General features: G+C 33.6%; 1 protein-coding gene across 2 annotated transcripts in view; it reads left to right on the top strand.

Annotated features, from left to right (window-relative positions):
* The window catches only part of SLO2 (slowpoke 2), a 188,101-nt gene that overhangs the window by 161,649 nt on the left and 10,637 nt on the right, over positions 1-15,815 (top strand). For both annotated transcript variants that reach the window (XM_069132249.1, XM_069132248.1), the window contains exons 8-19: positions 1,359-1,542; positions 3,922-4,086; positions 4,353-4,573; positions 4,780-4,977; positions 5,106-5,332; positions 5,550-6,071; positions 8,220-8,381; positions 8,901-9,054; positions 14,030-14,135; positions 14,207-14,334; positions 14,530-14,781; positions 15,093-15,204. In XM_069132249.1, coding sequence (XP_068988350.1) covers positions 1,359-1,542; positions 3,922-4,086; positions 4,353-4,573; positions 4,780-4,977; positions 5,106-5,332; positions 5,550-6,071; positions 8,220-8,381; positions 8,901-9,054; positions 14,030-14,135; positions 14,207-14,334; positions 14,530-14,781; positions 15,093-15,204 — 2,431 coding nt within the window. The remainder of the gene's footprint in view (positions 1-1,358; positions 1,543-3,921; positions 4,087-4,352; positions 4,574-4,779; positions 4,978-5,105; positions 5,333-5,549; positions 6,072-8,219; positions 8,382-8,900; positions 9,055-14,029; positions 14,136-14,206; positions 14,335-14,529; positions 14,782-15,092; positions 15,205-15,815) is intronic.

Here is a 15,815-nt window from a genome sequence, read left to right as displayed (position 1 = left end):
AACTTTTAGGTATTTTCTGGAAAATTAAACCAGTTATCATATCTCAATATAAAATCTGAAAGTATGTCAATCGACGCGAAGTTACCTGCGGTATCGATACCACACTGTGGGAGTAACGAGAATCGTAATAAACGTGCAAACGATTTTGAGAAACAATGCAGTTTTGAAACGAGGAACGAGTCCGAAAGCGTGAGGATAGTTTGGATATTTGTTGATACACATCAACGCATTCGAACGCGAAACGCAAGTCGTCCAATTAAAAAAGCAATATCGTTCCTCTCCTCTCGCTATTCAACGTTTCTTTGTTTCGTTGTTTTTTTTTTTTTTTCTTTTTATTTCGGTTGACTCGTCAAGCAGCGTTTTCGAATGGGAATACTAAATCGCGGGTCAAATTGTGCAGTGAAAATTCGTACGCACGAATCAGGCGATTTTGTTTCAACGTTTCGTTTGAATTTCGATAAATAATATAAGGCGAATATTGCCTTGAGTAGGACCAAATTGATCAATTCTATTCGATAATGATTTTTACACGGAATATCTTACAACGTTAGCGAATGGAACGAAAGCGAAGGAATTTAACGTTTTAAAATTGTTCCCTTTTTTGCTGGAAAAGCAACCACGTTGATAAAGGGTATTCCTTTGAGGGAAGTAGATCTATCAACTGTTAACAAAACTAATCAAAAAAGCTTATATTATATTGGAACAGTTCTAAAAATAAAGAAGATAAGACTCCTGAAATCTCCTATCGTCGAAACATTGAAGACAATTGTCTGAAAGAATCCTTAAGTATTTCTTTAAATCCAGCGATTACATCTTACGCGATACCGTTAAATTTATTTTAATTTAAAACACTTGACGAAAACATGAGAAGGTATTTGAAATACATCTCTAAATAAAAAGGGACTCATTATACAATCACCTCGTTATAGTATAAAAATAGTTGGTTAAACACGAACAGAAAGAGAAAAGACCAATTCGCACAAATATAAACTCGATACAGATATGAGAACGAGGCCGCATGCATAATACGTACTGCTGTCGTTTGTAAATGTTCTTCGTTAGAAAGAGTTCGCGTTTACCGAACGAGGTAAACGTTTTTTTAACGCGAAGTTTCAACGATCCTTTTGCTTTCTCGAGGATGAAAGGACATCCGATGGTATCCCTTGATGTTCGAGAAATACGAACTACTAATTGTACAATCGGTTCCAGCCGACTGTAAATCATAAATTGGCCAGTGTAAGGCTTGAATTATTCTCGTGTCCGTAAATTATTGTCTCTGAAACACGGTAACTTGAATGAGCGATGAAATCTGTGATCTCGTGATTCGTAAAATGCGTGTTTTAATTTGCCTGTTTCAGCGTATGTGGGATTCAACACTTCCAGAGAGCGGGGCACAGGCATCTCAATCTGTTTCAAAGCACATATTACGTTGTAGTCACGTTTTCTACGGTCGGCTACGGGGATTTTGTACCTGACATTTGGCCCTCGCAGCTTTACATGGTTATCATGATCTGCGTTGCTCTCATAGTTCTACCTACTCAGGTATGTGTTATGTTTTACGAATCATAGTTTTGCTGATATTTCATCTATTTCTTAATTAACTGTGAGAAAACCGACAGGACAGTAATATATCAATAGCTGAATTTCATATTAATGTCTCGTGTTATACGTGATAACTGCTTTAAATTATTCAGTTTAATTTTGCATTCGTGCAGAACGTTTTTACGACAATTGACACACAATTTTCCGCTGTACGAAACGTCACAGAGACAGGAAGTGTTCGACTATTACTTTCTGCTATTCTAGCGATATTTATCGTTCGGTGAGTAACCAGTCACATGAAACTTTATTTCCCTTTTAACGACGAATGTTACGACAGAAACGATGCGACACGTGCGTTTGCTGACGATCGTAAAAGCGCTATCGATTTTCCCCTGATCATTGTCTGACGAAAATCGAAAGGCAGATGATGGCATGAGACTTTTATATCCAAGAACTTAATGGCCGGGAAATTACTTGAACTTAATGGCCACAAATTCCTATACAGCAATTGAGATATCAGAAACTTAATGTTGTGAGATTCGATACGTAATGTAAAACTCCATCTCTTAATTGTTTGAATTTTATTTGGGATACTCTCAACGGATATCATTGCGTTATAGTCGACTATAAAAAATGTAAATTAACTTTATGCTGAATTACTTAATTTTAATTTATACTTTATATTTCGTGGTATTTCATAATGATACATATCCCTGGTAATCTTTATCGTGTTATATTTCTTATATTAAGTTAATTAATTTGAGGATATTTAACTCTAATTTGTATTCTATATTTTATACAATAGAATGGCGATCTTCGCGATTTAAAATACAGAAAAGAAAGGACTAAATTTCACCGATTGAACGATCTCTTTAAATTTACTGAAATACAATTTTTCTAGATTTCATAAGTATGCTATTCACCGCTACGTCATCGTGTCAAGTGACACGTTGAATTATTATACATAATCTATATTTAATAAGGCCAGTTTGCAATTCAAATTTAAACTAAAACGCGATACCGACACATCTCTCGAGTTCAATACACATAATCCTTTTTACGAGTGTGCTACGGCATAATAAAACAAGCGAATAAGTACTTATATCTTGACTAAACTAAATTTAACTAAACTCAACCAAATTAAAACACTAAAAGTAAAAAGTAATCTCTCTCCACAGTCGTGTCATCAATCGTTACGTTAATTAATGATTGAATAAGCAAATAACTAATAACCGTTAATATAGAATGTTGTTTGAAACTCTGCGAATGGTTGCAATGATATAAAGTCAACGATGTATAATACGTATACTGCTTGTATAACTGTGAATATAATTGTAAATGAAAGGTACAGCTAGTTATCATCATAAATGACTTCGCTACAGTAATTAATCTACTATATAGAAGTAAATAGCGTCGCATACAAAACTCATTGCCAGCCCTTTGTGTGTTTATGAAAGGATTCATAAAATTTCGATGTGTAGCGTATAATCTAATTAATGTTCGTCGGTAACAAACGTTTAATTAAATCCTTTATGGTGGCGGAAGCTAACCTAAATACCCTATCCTACTTGTTGACCGAAATCATTGACTAATGACAGTAGGAGATATCAAAGGCTAGCTGTCGGTTGATGGCACAGATTGCGATGACAGCGATAAACGTGCGATACAGCCGTCAGGACTGTCGATGACGTATAATACGCGAATATTCTGATAAAAGGAACCCTTAGGATACAGATACATCTACATAATGAATTAGAATTGACAGAATTTAATGACTTAATATAATTTTCGTAATTTAGTGTTATTATTTTAATCGATATTTTTCAATCTGTTATATTGATCTCAAATAATTGTAAAATTACGATAATTCTTCGAACGATGGTATAGTTTTATTTGACATTTATCTTGAAATAAAAATAAATTTCGATAAAATTATATTTAACGATTTGCAACTTTTTAAATTATTGGAATTTAAAATTCAGAAAATCTCTCTTTCGGTGAAAAATCTAGAAATTTGTCAATATATTAGATTGTCCGAAAAGTGTCTTTCCTTTACAGACATGTCTTCTACAACGACGCATCTTTCATCAACATCAGAACAAAATGAATCATACGTAATTCGATAAAATAATATAAAACGAAAAATGATGTGCATCCATTATTTCCTTATAAAACGAAAGAGACTTTTCGGACGAGCTAATAATTTGCTACATGCTACAACTCTAAAAGTACCTTCGAAATTGATTTTTTATCTCGATAAAAGTTGTCCTTGCATTTTACTCGAAAAAATAGGGAATACGATTATTTTACAATAATTATAGTCAGCCAGCTAATAAATAACAAGTAGCTTTGTAGTGACATCCGAAATTTTTCTAACAGTTTGAACAGTTGGCTTTCACGTGGATGGAAAGACAAAAACTAGGTGGCTCGTATTCCTCGCACAGAGCGCAAAGCGAGAAACACGTGGTGGTATGTAGCACAACGCTGCAAGCCGACACCATCATGGATTTTCTAAATGAATTTTACGCCCATCCCCTTCTACAGGTGAGAAATTCGATCGTGTAAATACTCTTGGCCGATTTAATTTCCTTCTCGATTTTCTTCTCCATTTTCCTCTGTTCTACTGACATAGTACGCTATCAAATTTACAAATTCCATTTTAACAATTATAATTCATTACCTTATTATTAAAGTAATTAAAGTAAAATGTAAACCAACATCTTAACAATATCAACGCTTCATGCGTAATTATAACGCTTAGAGTTTCAGTATAGTCTTGACAAAAGTTTCATGAATTTAATTATAATTAGGACTACTACGTTGTATTATTGTCACCTATGGAGCTGGATACCACGATGAGAATGATTCTACAAGTGCCCATTTGGGCGCAAAGGGTAATCTATATTCAAGGATCGTGTCTGAAAGATAGTGATCTTACCAGGGCGAGAATGAACGAGGCCGAAGCCTGCTTCGTTCTTGCTGCAAGAAATTACGCTGACAAAACCGCTGCTGACGAGCACACGATACTCAGGTCAGTTTCGTTTGAAGAATTGAAAAAGAAAAGAAAAATCGTACATGAAACATTGATAAATTATTAACTTATTGAACGATTAATTTTTAATAATTTTATACACACGAAGAATATGTGGATAACATTTCATATAATATACAATAACTTTTCCCATTGACTGAGAATAAAGAAGAATGTCTTATCGATATTTCGATGATCGGCAACAGATCGTGGGCAGTGAAGGATTTTGCACCAAACGTTCCTCAGTACGTACAAATCTTCCGTCCGGAGAACAAACTTCACGTGAAGTTCGCGGAACACGTGGTGTGCGAAGACGAATTCAAGTACGCCCTTTTGGCGAATAATTGCACGTGCCCTGGTGCTTCAACCTTGGTTACTCTTCTACTGCACACTTCCAGGGGACAGTAAGTATAAAAGCGAATTTTTCCATTGAAAGAATTACACAGAAATCAATCAAATAGTGTTTTGTCATGGAAAGTCATTAATTAAAGTTTATTCGAAGAAAATGATCGGTCTGTCCCTGATTTTTTAGAGAGGGACAGCAATCGCAAGAAGAGTGGCACAGGCTGTACGGTAAATGTTCCGGAAACGAGATTTATCACATTATTCTCGGAGATTCTCGATTTTTCGGCGAGTACGAGGGTAAATCCTTCACTTACGCGTCCTTTCACAGTCATCGTAAATATGGGGTGGCATTAGTCGCGGTCCGCCCAGCAGAACTTCCGGAATTTTACGAAGATACCATCCTTTTAAATCCTGGTAACTTTCAAATATCGTATAATTCACGCACGATATTCTCGCTCTTGCACGTATTCTTACACTCAAAATAAATAACAACTAGCCCCAACATATCACACTGAAAGACGTATTTTTCCCCAAAAACGTATACAATCTTTTATTTAATTTCTTAACTATCAAAATCTATCATCGATCGAGGTTCTCAAAAATTATCTAACTCGTTTCAATGTATCACAAGGTCCGCGACACATAATGAAGAAAACGGACACCTGTTACTACATGAGCATTACAAAGGAGGAGAATTCGGCGTTCGTGGTGGCGAACAACCAAACTGGAACCGTGGCGGAGGGTACGCAAGTAGTCGTGGAGACGAAGACCGATGGGACCGGAAACATGAACAGTAATTCGGCCAGCAACACAACAACGAACAACACCACTACCACGATGAACTCTGGCACAGGGGCAGGCACTACGACGACAACGACGACGACGATCTCTACCAGCTGCACGATCGCCGGTGGTGATGGGAACGGTACTGCAAACAAGCCCGGTGCCAACGAGCACCATCGTTATTCCAACAGTTGTAACAATGCGCTGAACGAAACAGCTTGCTGCAGACAGGAGACGACCTGCACGGGGCCCCGTGGACAGAACGTACACGGTACACAGGCACACAGGGCCCCACAGGTTATTTTGCAGGTTCTCCCTAGCACGCCCACACCACTCGAACACCACAACATACTCGCATCCAATGTCCACCGTGAGTGTCGCATGCGCTTGCCCTTATCTTCTTTTCTTTTATCTTACTCTCTTTTTGGTATTGGTTCTCGTTGTTGTTCCTTTCGTCTTTTTCATCTGATTTTGGCGATACGATTTATAGCTATACTTTGATATATCCGTTTTCCCTTCTTTTATATCGGTGAACAATTTAATCTTACGCAAGGATATTTGGGCATTTTTATACGTTATCGGAAGAAAGTTCGAAGGGCAGGATGAAGTTAGTACGATTATTAATGAATTATCGTTGTGAGAAAGATAAGAAGAGTATCTATGATATTAATGGCAAATGGTAATGTTTCATTTATTTCGCGTTATGCGGTAGAAATAATGAAGAACGATAGAGTGGATTTGGTTCTAACGATGCCTCTGTATATTAGTATTTATAAATAATTAATTTGTCAAAGAATATAGTTTAATATAACTTAGATAGATGTAGTTTGAGAAAGTATTAGATTTAGGGAATATTTATTGAATAAAAATTAGTTATGGAATTAACTGTAAGAAGCTTCGAACACGCTATCATTTAATTCTGTGGGAAAATGTATTCAACAGTTATCACAAATTTATAACTCCGTCATTTCATACAGCTACACTTACAATGATAAATTTTATACCATAACGTTACAATATAAAAGATCTTGATAAATTATACTTGATAAATTAATGTTATCAAATTTTCCGTGGGTTTTAAATGTATTTTACGGTGGATTCTTTTTAGAGAAATATGGCGACAGTTTTTTATATTTGCATAGTTAGAATAATTGATACACTTATATTCTTTGCATCGTTTATGAGAAAAATTTATGAAAAAATATATTGTATAAATTTCAACAGAACGATAAATCGATCGACGTAGTATAATAATGTAAGATTGATCAGGGTTTCATACGTACCAAATGAATAATACATATATTAGACGCAAATGTTATGAATTTATGCTGCATTAGACTTTAATATGTTAATTTTGTTGGTACTGATCTCTCTCATTAATTACCATTTCTGTCGCAGTGTAACTAATTTACAGTTCTGCATGCAGTAGATTGGAACGTATAAAAGCAGATAGAAAGTTAATATGTATGAAATTATAAATGACTACTTTACAGCATTAATTGCTAAATTACTTTCTTCTTTTTAAATAAATAGTTCCTTGTTTTATCTAAAGATATTTTTATTTTCTTAACTCAGTTTGCTTGTACTAACCGTTTAAATTATATTGTTGATAAGAATAACAAATAAACATCTAAGCTTAGTAGCATGGCTTTATAACTTAATGCAATGTTTTTGCATTATGTAAATGTTCTTTTCTCTCGTGACTTTTAGATGCATGTTACTATATAAAAAAAATACGCATGCATAGAATTGAAATTTATGTATAAGAGTTTTTACTCCGAATATAATTTAACTCGAATTAACAACACTGACACATTTTATGTAATTCCTTTATTCTAGACCATGGTTGATATCAAAATAAAAAAATATTTTAAATGCTTAACATTAAATAATAATAAAATCTTCTATGTGATCTGCTATGTGATTAAAATATAGACGAACTATTTCCTACTTTCTTTTCTTCTCTTGAATTCAAAACGTTCGCATTATTTTAATCACTAATGAATGGACCCCATAAACATACATACCACAAAACAGCGTTGAAAGTTACAAGAGCGAGCTACTCAGCTCGCAAATAATAATCTTCGATCAAAATAAAAAAAATTATCACTATTACTTTGCATTATAATAAAATTACTAGATACGTAGAAAAATTCTAACTGGAGATATATAACATCTTAATTTATTTTTCAATATCACTTATCAAATTAAACAGATATTAAGGAGAAAAAGATATTAAAAGAAACGTATCGTAATTAATTGGTGATAAAAGAATAAAATCTACACAGAAAATGTAAGCTATTGAAAATAAGTGAACAACAGTACACAGTTTTGAAAATTCTTCAATTTACACATAAACTAATATTTCTTCATGAAGTGTTTTAGAGGATATTTTTTTATACTGCTCTTTTTATCAGTCATGATGAACGGACTGTATTTCTATTTTTATTAGAAACTTTTTTATATTTTTAGGAGATGTGTGTAAATAATTGTTAATAACAGACCTCTAATTTTATAGCAACCTATTTAGACCCAGGAGGATTTGGAGATTCGCGACAGTGTTTGAAAGATGGAGGATCTTCGCCGCAGACACCGATAACGGGAAATCATTTGGACGTTCCACGATCCTTAGATCCGAATCCCAATCTGCTCAGTCCCGAAATTCTCACACAAAGAAGAGGTAAATTAATAATTAAACCAATATTATTCCGCATGTTTAGTTAAAATCTGTAAATTCATGTGCCTACAAAGACAGATACGGAAATATGGAAGTAGTATAAGTCAACCATTATAGGTACAGGAGAAGAATTTTGCAATTTTTGAAGGGAACGCATGATATATGCCAAATAATACATTTTTAAGCGGTTACTATTTGATATCCAGAGCACTAGTGCAATAAATCATTTATTATAACATGTATTTGATAAATAATGTTTAAAATGGAACGATGGTGATTCTTCTTTTAATCGCTGCCAATCAACGTTTAATTTCCAGGCCACCGAAACATACAGTGGCGAAGTATAAATTCAACTAATTATATTACAAAAAGTATCGTGTATTTCTATTTGAAAATATTAGAAAGAAACAGAATAATCATCTAAACACAATAGTACAAAACGTGTGCGTACTAAAGTGTAAAATACATAAAATTCTATAACATGTGAATTCTTATAAAAGAAATTACATCAAAACGTTGCAGGAAGTAGGAGACCGAGCATTTTACCAGTTCCGGACATGTTAACGAGCTCAACCTTACATCTTCCCGGTCAAGAGTCTTTAGACCACGAAGGTGACGAGTCTGAGGACGAAATGGACGACGACGTACCTTGGAGATCGCCCAGCGAGAAAATAGCGTGAGTATGATCGACTTCTGATCGCAATTCATTTTATTTCTTTTTTACGTCCAAGGTCGAAAGGATCGAAGGTACAAGGTTTCCTAGCACATCCAATATGAACGCGAGGAAACCGACGGTCAAAGATTAGCGCTCGCAACAAATTTATAGATACGTTTATTAGATAGATGAGAAAGCTGGTTTCCTCTCTTTGACAAATCCTTTTGATCTATGTATTGAAGCACGATCGTGAAATCCTTTACGAGTGAAACGATCATGCACTATCTCGGGCACTTGCATGGCACAGTCTCTTGTGCATCGAACGTATTTTGTGTATAAATTTTTTCTACATATACACATATGCATATCTATATACTACATATTACTATCATATGTACTATATATTAGTATATGAATATATACTTATATTTGTTTATACATTTATACATATACCGGATGAATGTACCTTGTTTGTCATTGTTTTTATATTCTGAATATTGTACATTATACCTCTCGATATTAGTTTTTAGGAAGAACATACTGGCTACTTGAAATATTAGATTTTGCATTATACTGCGTCAAACTATTTAGATTATTATTTAGCGTTATATATATGAGAATATTGCCGGTATTTTCTTTGGAACGCAATGAAGATACACTGTAGGATCGTACAGTCGATAAAATATTCATTTTTGATATTTACGCACAATCGTTCAATTACAGACGTCCATATATTTTATTCGTTACTACAGATGTAGTCTGTCGGATTACTTAGTACTTTTATTTATTTATTAATTTGTACGATAATATAAATTAACGTGACTCGATTTTATTCAGTGATATATAGATTTCTTTGGTGAAACTTTTTACAATTAAAGACATTCAAATATCGAAGCTCGTAATATTCTCCATTCAATTGTGGTAATGAAATAAACGTTGAAACATCTCTGAGACGAATCGTCTGTCGTTAAGGATTAATTAAGTAAACGAAAATCTGTACTATCTTATCAGAGTTACTATCTATTATAGGAAACAACGTTTAGCAGCTACGCTGCAGAAACTATGCACCATGCTCATCTTGTTTCTGCACCCCTAGATGTTATTTCCTCTGATCGCCTATTCGACGTAACGTACCCATAACGTAACCATATCAATTTCCTGTCTTATAATGGTTTAGTAGCGTTTGAAGATCACAGGGGAAGACATGATAAGTACAGCCATTTTTATTTTTTCCTTTTAATAGGAATTCATGATCAAACGGGAGAATTTTAACGTGACACGATTAAAAATGGAAACAATCTGTCAGTTTCGAAAATGTAATTATTTTCAAATAGTTGATAAATCGGCGAAGTTTCGTGGAAAGCTAAGGTATAATTATTAAAACAAACAGTATTTTAATATCTTCGATATTTCGTTACTTCGGTATTGCGACGAGCAATATTTTGAAAATTTAAAAGGGGATGTGAAAACACACGTATTTGTCGAAATCAAATAAAGTGACAATCTTTCAATTTTAAAATTGCTTCCTTGTAAAACAGAAAAAATGTAACTCGTCGTGTTCTTCCTTGTAGTCTTTATTTTCAAAGATACAAAATCTATATTTTCTCTTCTTCCTATCCAGTATTTACCATCCGACACTTTTCCATACCTCCGTCACATCCGTGCAAACACTTTCGAAATAAAGTTTCCATTCGATACAATATATAAAAAATTCGAAACGAAATTTGGTCGAATTGAAAAAATTTTGATTTCGAACGACGACAACAACGACGACGACGACGAAATTTCCATCTCGAAACGTGAACGTCGAGCGATCTGAAAAGTTCGAATGTCACGGTGACAAGAGACAGACAGGGCGAATAAGGTAAAAGTTTTGGAGCACGAGAGGTCGTTGTCACGCGAAACCTGTCATTCAACATCCTAAAATACAATTAAACGCAAGTTTACGTTGATGGTCGGTCTGTCCTGTATGAATGTCTCTCGATGCCTGTGCCACACTAATCGACCGTCGATGATATTGAATCGCTGCTCGATGCTGTCCTGCCTGACACCCTATATGTCCTCATGGATGTTTTCGATGTCTTCCTTCTTGCATCGTCTTTATGCACTGCCGTCTTCACGCACGACCTTTGTCCAGCAGTTTCAAAGGGTGAGTTCACGTTTTTATGCTTTCGTACAAACTATCCTCGCGTCGCGTCGAGGGAACGTTCAGAACGAAAACGTCGAATCGTTTTGAATTTTCCATATGTTTCTATTGCAAAGCAACGATCGAAGTTACATTTGATTCGTATAAAGTGACTGTTCTTCAAACTTAACTTAAATTTACAAATTTAAGAGAAAAGAATTTTTCACTTAAGAATTACGTCAATTTAAATATAAAATTGGTAATAATCTTCTATGAAATAGATTTTTTCTCTATAAAGGGTTTCGTGTATATGTGTGTAATATTTTGGTAATTGAAATCAACGCTTTATCTTACTCTTAAGGATTATAAAATCCTCTGTTTCTTTTTTTTTCTTTCTTTCCTTCTTTCTTAATTAATACCTTGCTTCAGTCACGTTATTAATAGAAAAAAAACTGTTTTTATTTGGAAACGTTCTCTCGCTTATTACCTATCATAATATTATGTGTAGAGAAAAGGGAAGCGTGAATTAGTTCATGCTCTTAAAAGATTGATTAGCCAGACACTTTCCGCAGCATGCATATTTCAGCGGAAGTTGTGGCGCGTGATCGCGAGACACACGCGAAGAAAATGGGCGAAGGAAGTTGATAAAGAGGTCGCGGTAGATACGCAGCTTCGGAATTTATTAACTGATTCAAGCAAACTTTAGTCATCTACATCGTGCATCGAGGTTCGCTGTTTAATACGGCTCGTTGAATCGTTTGCAATGGAACGAGCTCTGAAATTGAAGTTATTCTGATACGAAACACGCGGCATTGCAAGGTGAATGAAGTTACGAAAATGTTGGACGTAGCCGAAATGAACTTTCCATCAGGTCGGATTGATCGGTTTTCAAGGTATTCGTGTAGCACGAAGTAAATTTATTAGATAAATAATTGTAATTCGTAACACTGCTTCGAACAGCTTCCTTAGGAATTATTGAAATTGCAGTTTTTGACGATACTTTTTATGCAACGTATTAAAAAGAAATTTTTTACTATGTCTACAATTGCCAGGATACGTAACGCAATTAAAAGAAAAAAAGAAAGGAATAAAAATAAAAGAAGAGTAACGCGTAACGATCACGAAATTGTTACGATGCATTCTTTAAAGTTGTACCGACCTAAATGGATGAAAATCCCATAGAAACGAATAATATAGAGATACCAAGCGTATTTTCCATTTAAACTTTGACAATTTATACATTCCATTGGAATATGTACGAACAACCGCGATGCTTTATGCTTATCCCAAGCATAAATATGATTGTTCATATTCATAATTTTCATTTTCATTTACCACTTTGGTCACTATGAGCTAGTATTTGCTTAGTATAAGCATAAATATTATAGAACGTGTATTACTCGGTATTTTTCATATGCAAATCGTTCATTAGATAACTTTAAACACATTAAGATGTTATTCCACGTGACTTCTTTAGTCACGCACATATTATTTAAACGTGAGTTGTAAAGGTGGCATGATGAATTTACCTATTTGGAGAATTTCTTTCCCTTCGCGATATCATCATTAATTTATCCTTATATAATGTAGTCAGATTTTATACAGGATGGTTGGTAACTGGTGGTACAAGCGGAAAGGGGGTGATTCTAGGCGAAAAAAGAAGTCGAAAATATAGAGTAAAAATCTTTTTTTTAATTTTTTCTTTTTTTTTTTTAATTTTTCCATCGAGACAACGATCTACAGTGAGATCCGTTATAACGAGACGTGATGAAGTGCACGCGTACCGAGCGAAAATTCAAAGTCGATTTTCTGGAAAACAAAGCCTCGAACGAAAAATTTTTATTCTATATTTTCGACTTCCTTTTTCGCGTAGAATCACCCCCTTTCCGCTTGTACCACCAGTTACCAACCACCCTGTATATCTGTTGCGTATAAAGTTGTAGATGTGTTTATCGAAATTTCAAAAAATCATACGATAACTAAATCTGTATATAAATAGTTGGAGGTAAAGTGATTTTCATACCGTTTCATATTCATAGACAATAATAAGAAATATTTTGATACACTAATACGTGTGAGTTTTATCTATAAATAACTGAGAATGATTTTATGTGAAATAGATGCAGCAATAATAGCAGAATGATGGAAAATATTAGTTTCTGCATAATGCATGTATGTATGTAGATCACACGCGAAAATCTGATCTGACAGTCTTGTAATTTAAATAACTTAACATTTAAATTGAAAATGATACAGTTATTTACTTTCAAATAATTTGAAGAATCAGTTTTCAAAAATAGCTCGATACCCAGTACACGACTCTTATTTTAATACCCTTATTTTATTTAAAAATTGTACATGTTTTTAATATTTTGATCATTCTACACATTCGCACATGCTTGTCACGTTGTACACGTCAACAGTATGACATCACGTTTTATCACTGTATCGATATAATTAGTGCGATACACATTGCATTTGAAACCTGCGAATCGTGTAAAAATACATTTTCTTCGTTTCAATCTATAATAATTCATATGGGAAATATTATTTAAAAATAAAACAATTGAAAAGAGCATTAAAAGAATATTCTTATAAATGTTAATCAATTGCAATTTGATTATTATGTTATTAAAGAAAAAATGTATATATGTATAGTTTTTAATATATGTAAAAAATGGTTCCGATTATAAATATCAGGCAGCAAGTGTTCTTCGTACTTTACATTTCAATGTGACAAAAGGTTCCAAACAGAAAGTACAAAATGTCTTTTCATGCATTCGAAAGCTTACACTTGCTTACAAAGTCAAATGCAATGCATACTGTGTATGAATTATACAACAATTTAATACAACGTCGATGTGATTATAGGATCGTTAAAGGATTTCCACCTGTTTCACCCTTCATAGGGGTCTCGCCAACTTTATGTTATTTGCTGAAAGAAAAGAAACCACTCTGCTGTCTTCAGCTTGCACAGGTGAATATTTGATAGACTTGCAAAGTGAATGCTGATCTTAAATTATAATTGCAAATGTTCTTGGTTGTTAGGTGTGCCAACATTGTAGCTACAGAAACGCGAAAGAGTACAATTGGCAGAATAAGACCATAATCTTGGCAGCTGATTACGCTAGTAATGGGATCTATAACTTCATTATTCCTTTAAGGGCTCATTTTAGGTATCCTCAAAAAAAAATAATATATGCAATTTATCTATAGTGTAAGCTTTGTACGATCATTCAAAAGTCTGTACTTTACAAACTGTCTATACTTCGAAACTATTCTAATTTATCCTTACTGGAAATTAAATTTCAAAACAAAAGAATATCTTAGTGTAAAAAAATTGCATAATGCTAATCAATGGTCTGTGTTAGGTCAAAAACTTCGTTGAACCCAATCATTCTTCTGCTGGAACGGACACCGGAAATTGCGTTCCTCGATGCGGTGTCTTACTTTCCTTTGGTATACTGGATGCGAGGTACCATCGATTGTTTGGACGATCTTCTTCGCGCTGGTATCACTCTAGCGGAAAATGTGGTCGTCGTAAACAAGGAACTTAGTAATTCCGCAGAAGAAGACACTTTGGCTGACTGCAATACCATCGTCGCGGTTCAAACGATGTTTAAGTAAGCGTTTGGAAATTTTTCACAAATAACTATTATACTAAACCATGAAAATTACGTGTAAAATTTCGAGAATGTTCAATTAATACACATACTATTTTATATTTTATTGGCATATATTACTTGATAAATATATACGTATTTAAACTTAGTATTTATACTTGATATTTTAGTATATTAATTTGAATAAGTTCCAAGTTTATTCTATTTTTGTCTCATTTTGGTTTCAATTTAATTCCTTTACAATTACATTATGTGATGAATATGTATATACACAAATATATTTACTAAAAGCATTATTTGTGAATTTGCAGATTCTTTCCTAGCATAAAAAGCATAACGGAGCTCTCACAATCGAGTAATATGCGTTTCATGCAATTCAGGGCACACGACAAGTACGCTCTTCATCTCAGTAAAATGGAAAAGGTATTTTTCTCTATTGTTTTAAATGATAATTTTTAGAAGCGCTCGAGCAATTCGTAATTAATAGCAGACTTTGATCTTTTAATAGTAATTAAAGCACTGATTATTAAATTAAACAATAATTTATGCTTATTTGTGTGTCACGTGAAAAAGTGAAATATCATCAAATAAAGAAGGAAGCGATGAAATTATTTTAACGTTAAATATAGAAGTAACAATTTGTATTATATTGTTAGTAAGTAACCTACTACAGAGATTTCTTAATTAAGTAACTAATCTCCAATGAGGCTTGATAATACGTAAAATTTGTTATCTTAGATTATCTCGTATTTCCTTAGAACGCTACTTGCCTTTAATGATTATAAGCACGTATACTTGACCTTTACTTAGTTACCTTATCCGTATAAAGGAAATTTTATTACATTACAAACACGAGACGAACATATCTTCTATAGTAGAAAAGCAATCAACTTGGAAACCTCTCCAATACTTGGAGTTAATGATGATAGTATTATGTTATGAAATAGATTTGCTTGCATCTTAATATATAATATTATAAGGGTTAAAATAATTTTGTTCTTGAAAACTTCAGAACATCTTATTTTATCTCACTT

This window comes from Bombus flavifrons, chromosome 2 (assembly GCF_040668555.2).
Source record: "Bombus flavifrons isolate JBK064 chromosome 2, iyBomFlav1_principal, whole genome shotgun sequence".
Lineage (NCBI taxonomy): Eukaryota > Metazoa > Arthropoda > Insecta > Hymenoptera > Apidae > Bombus > Bombus flavifrons.
Note: the sequence above shows the minus strand (reverse complement) of the source record. Positions and strands in the feature narration are given on the sequence as shown.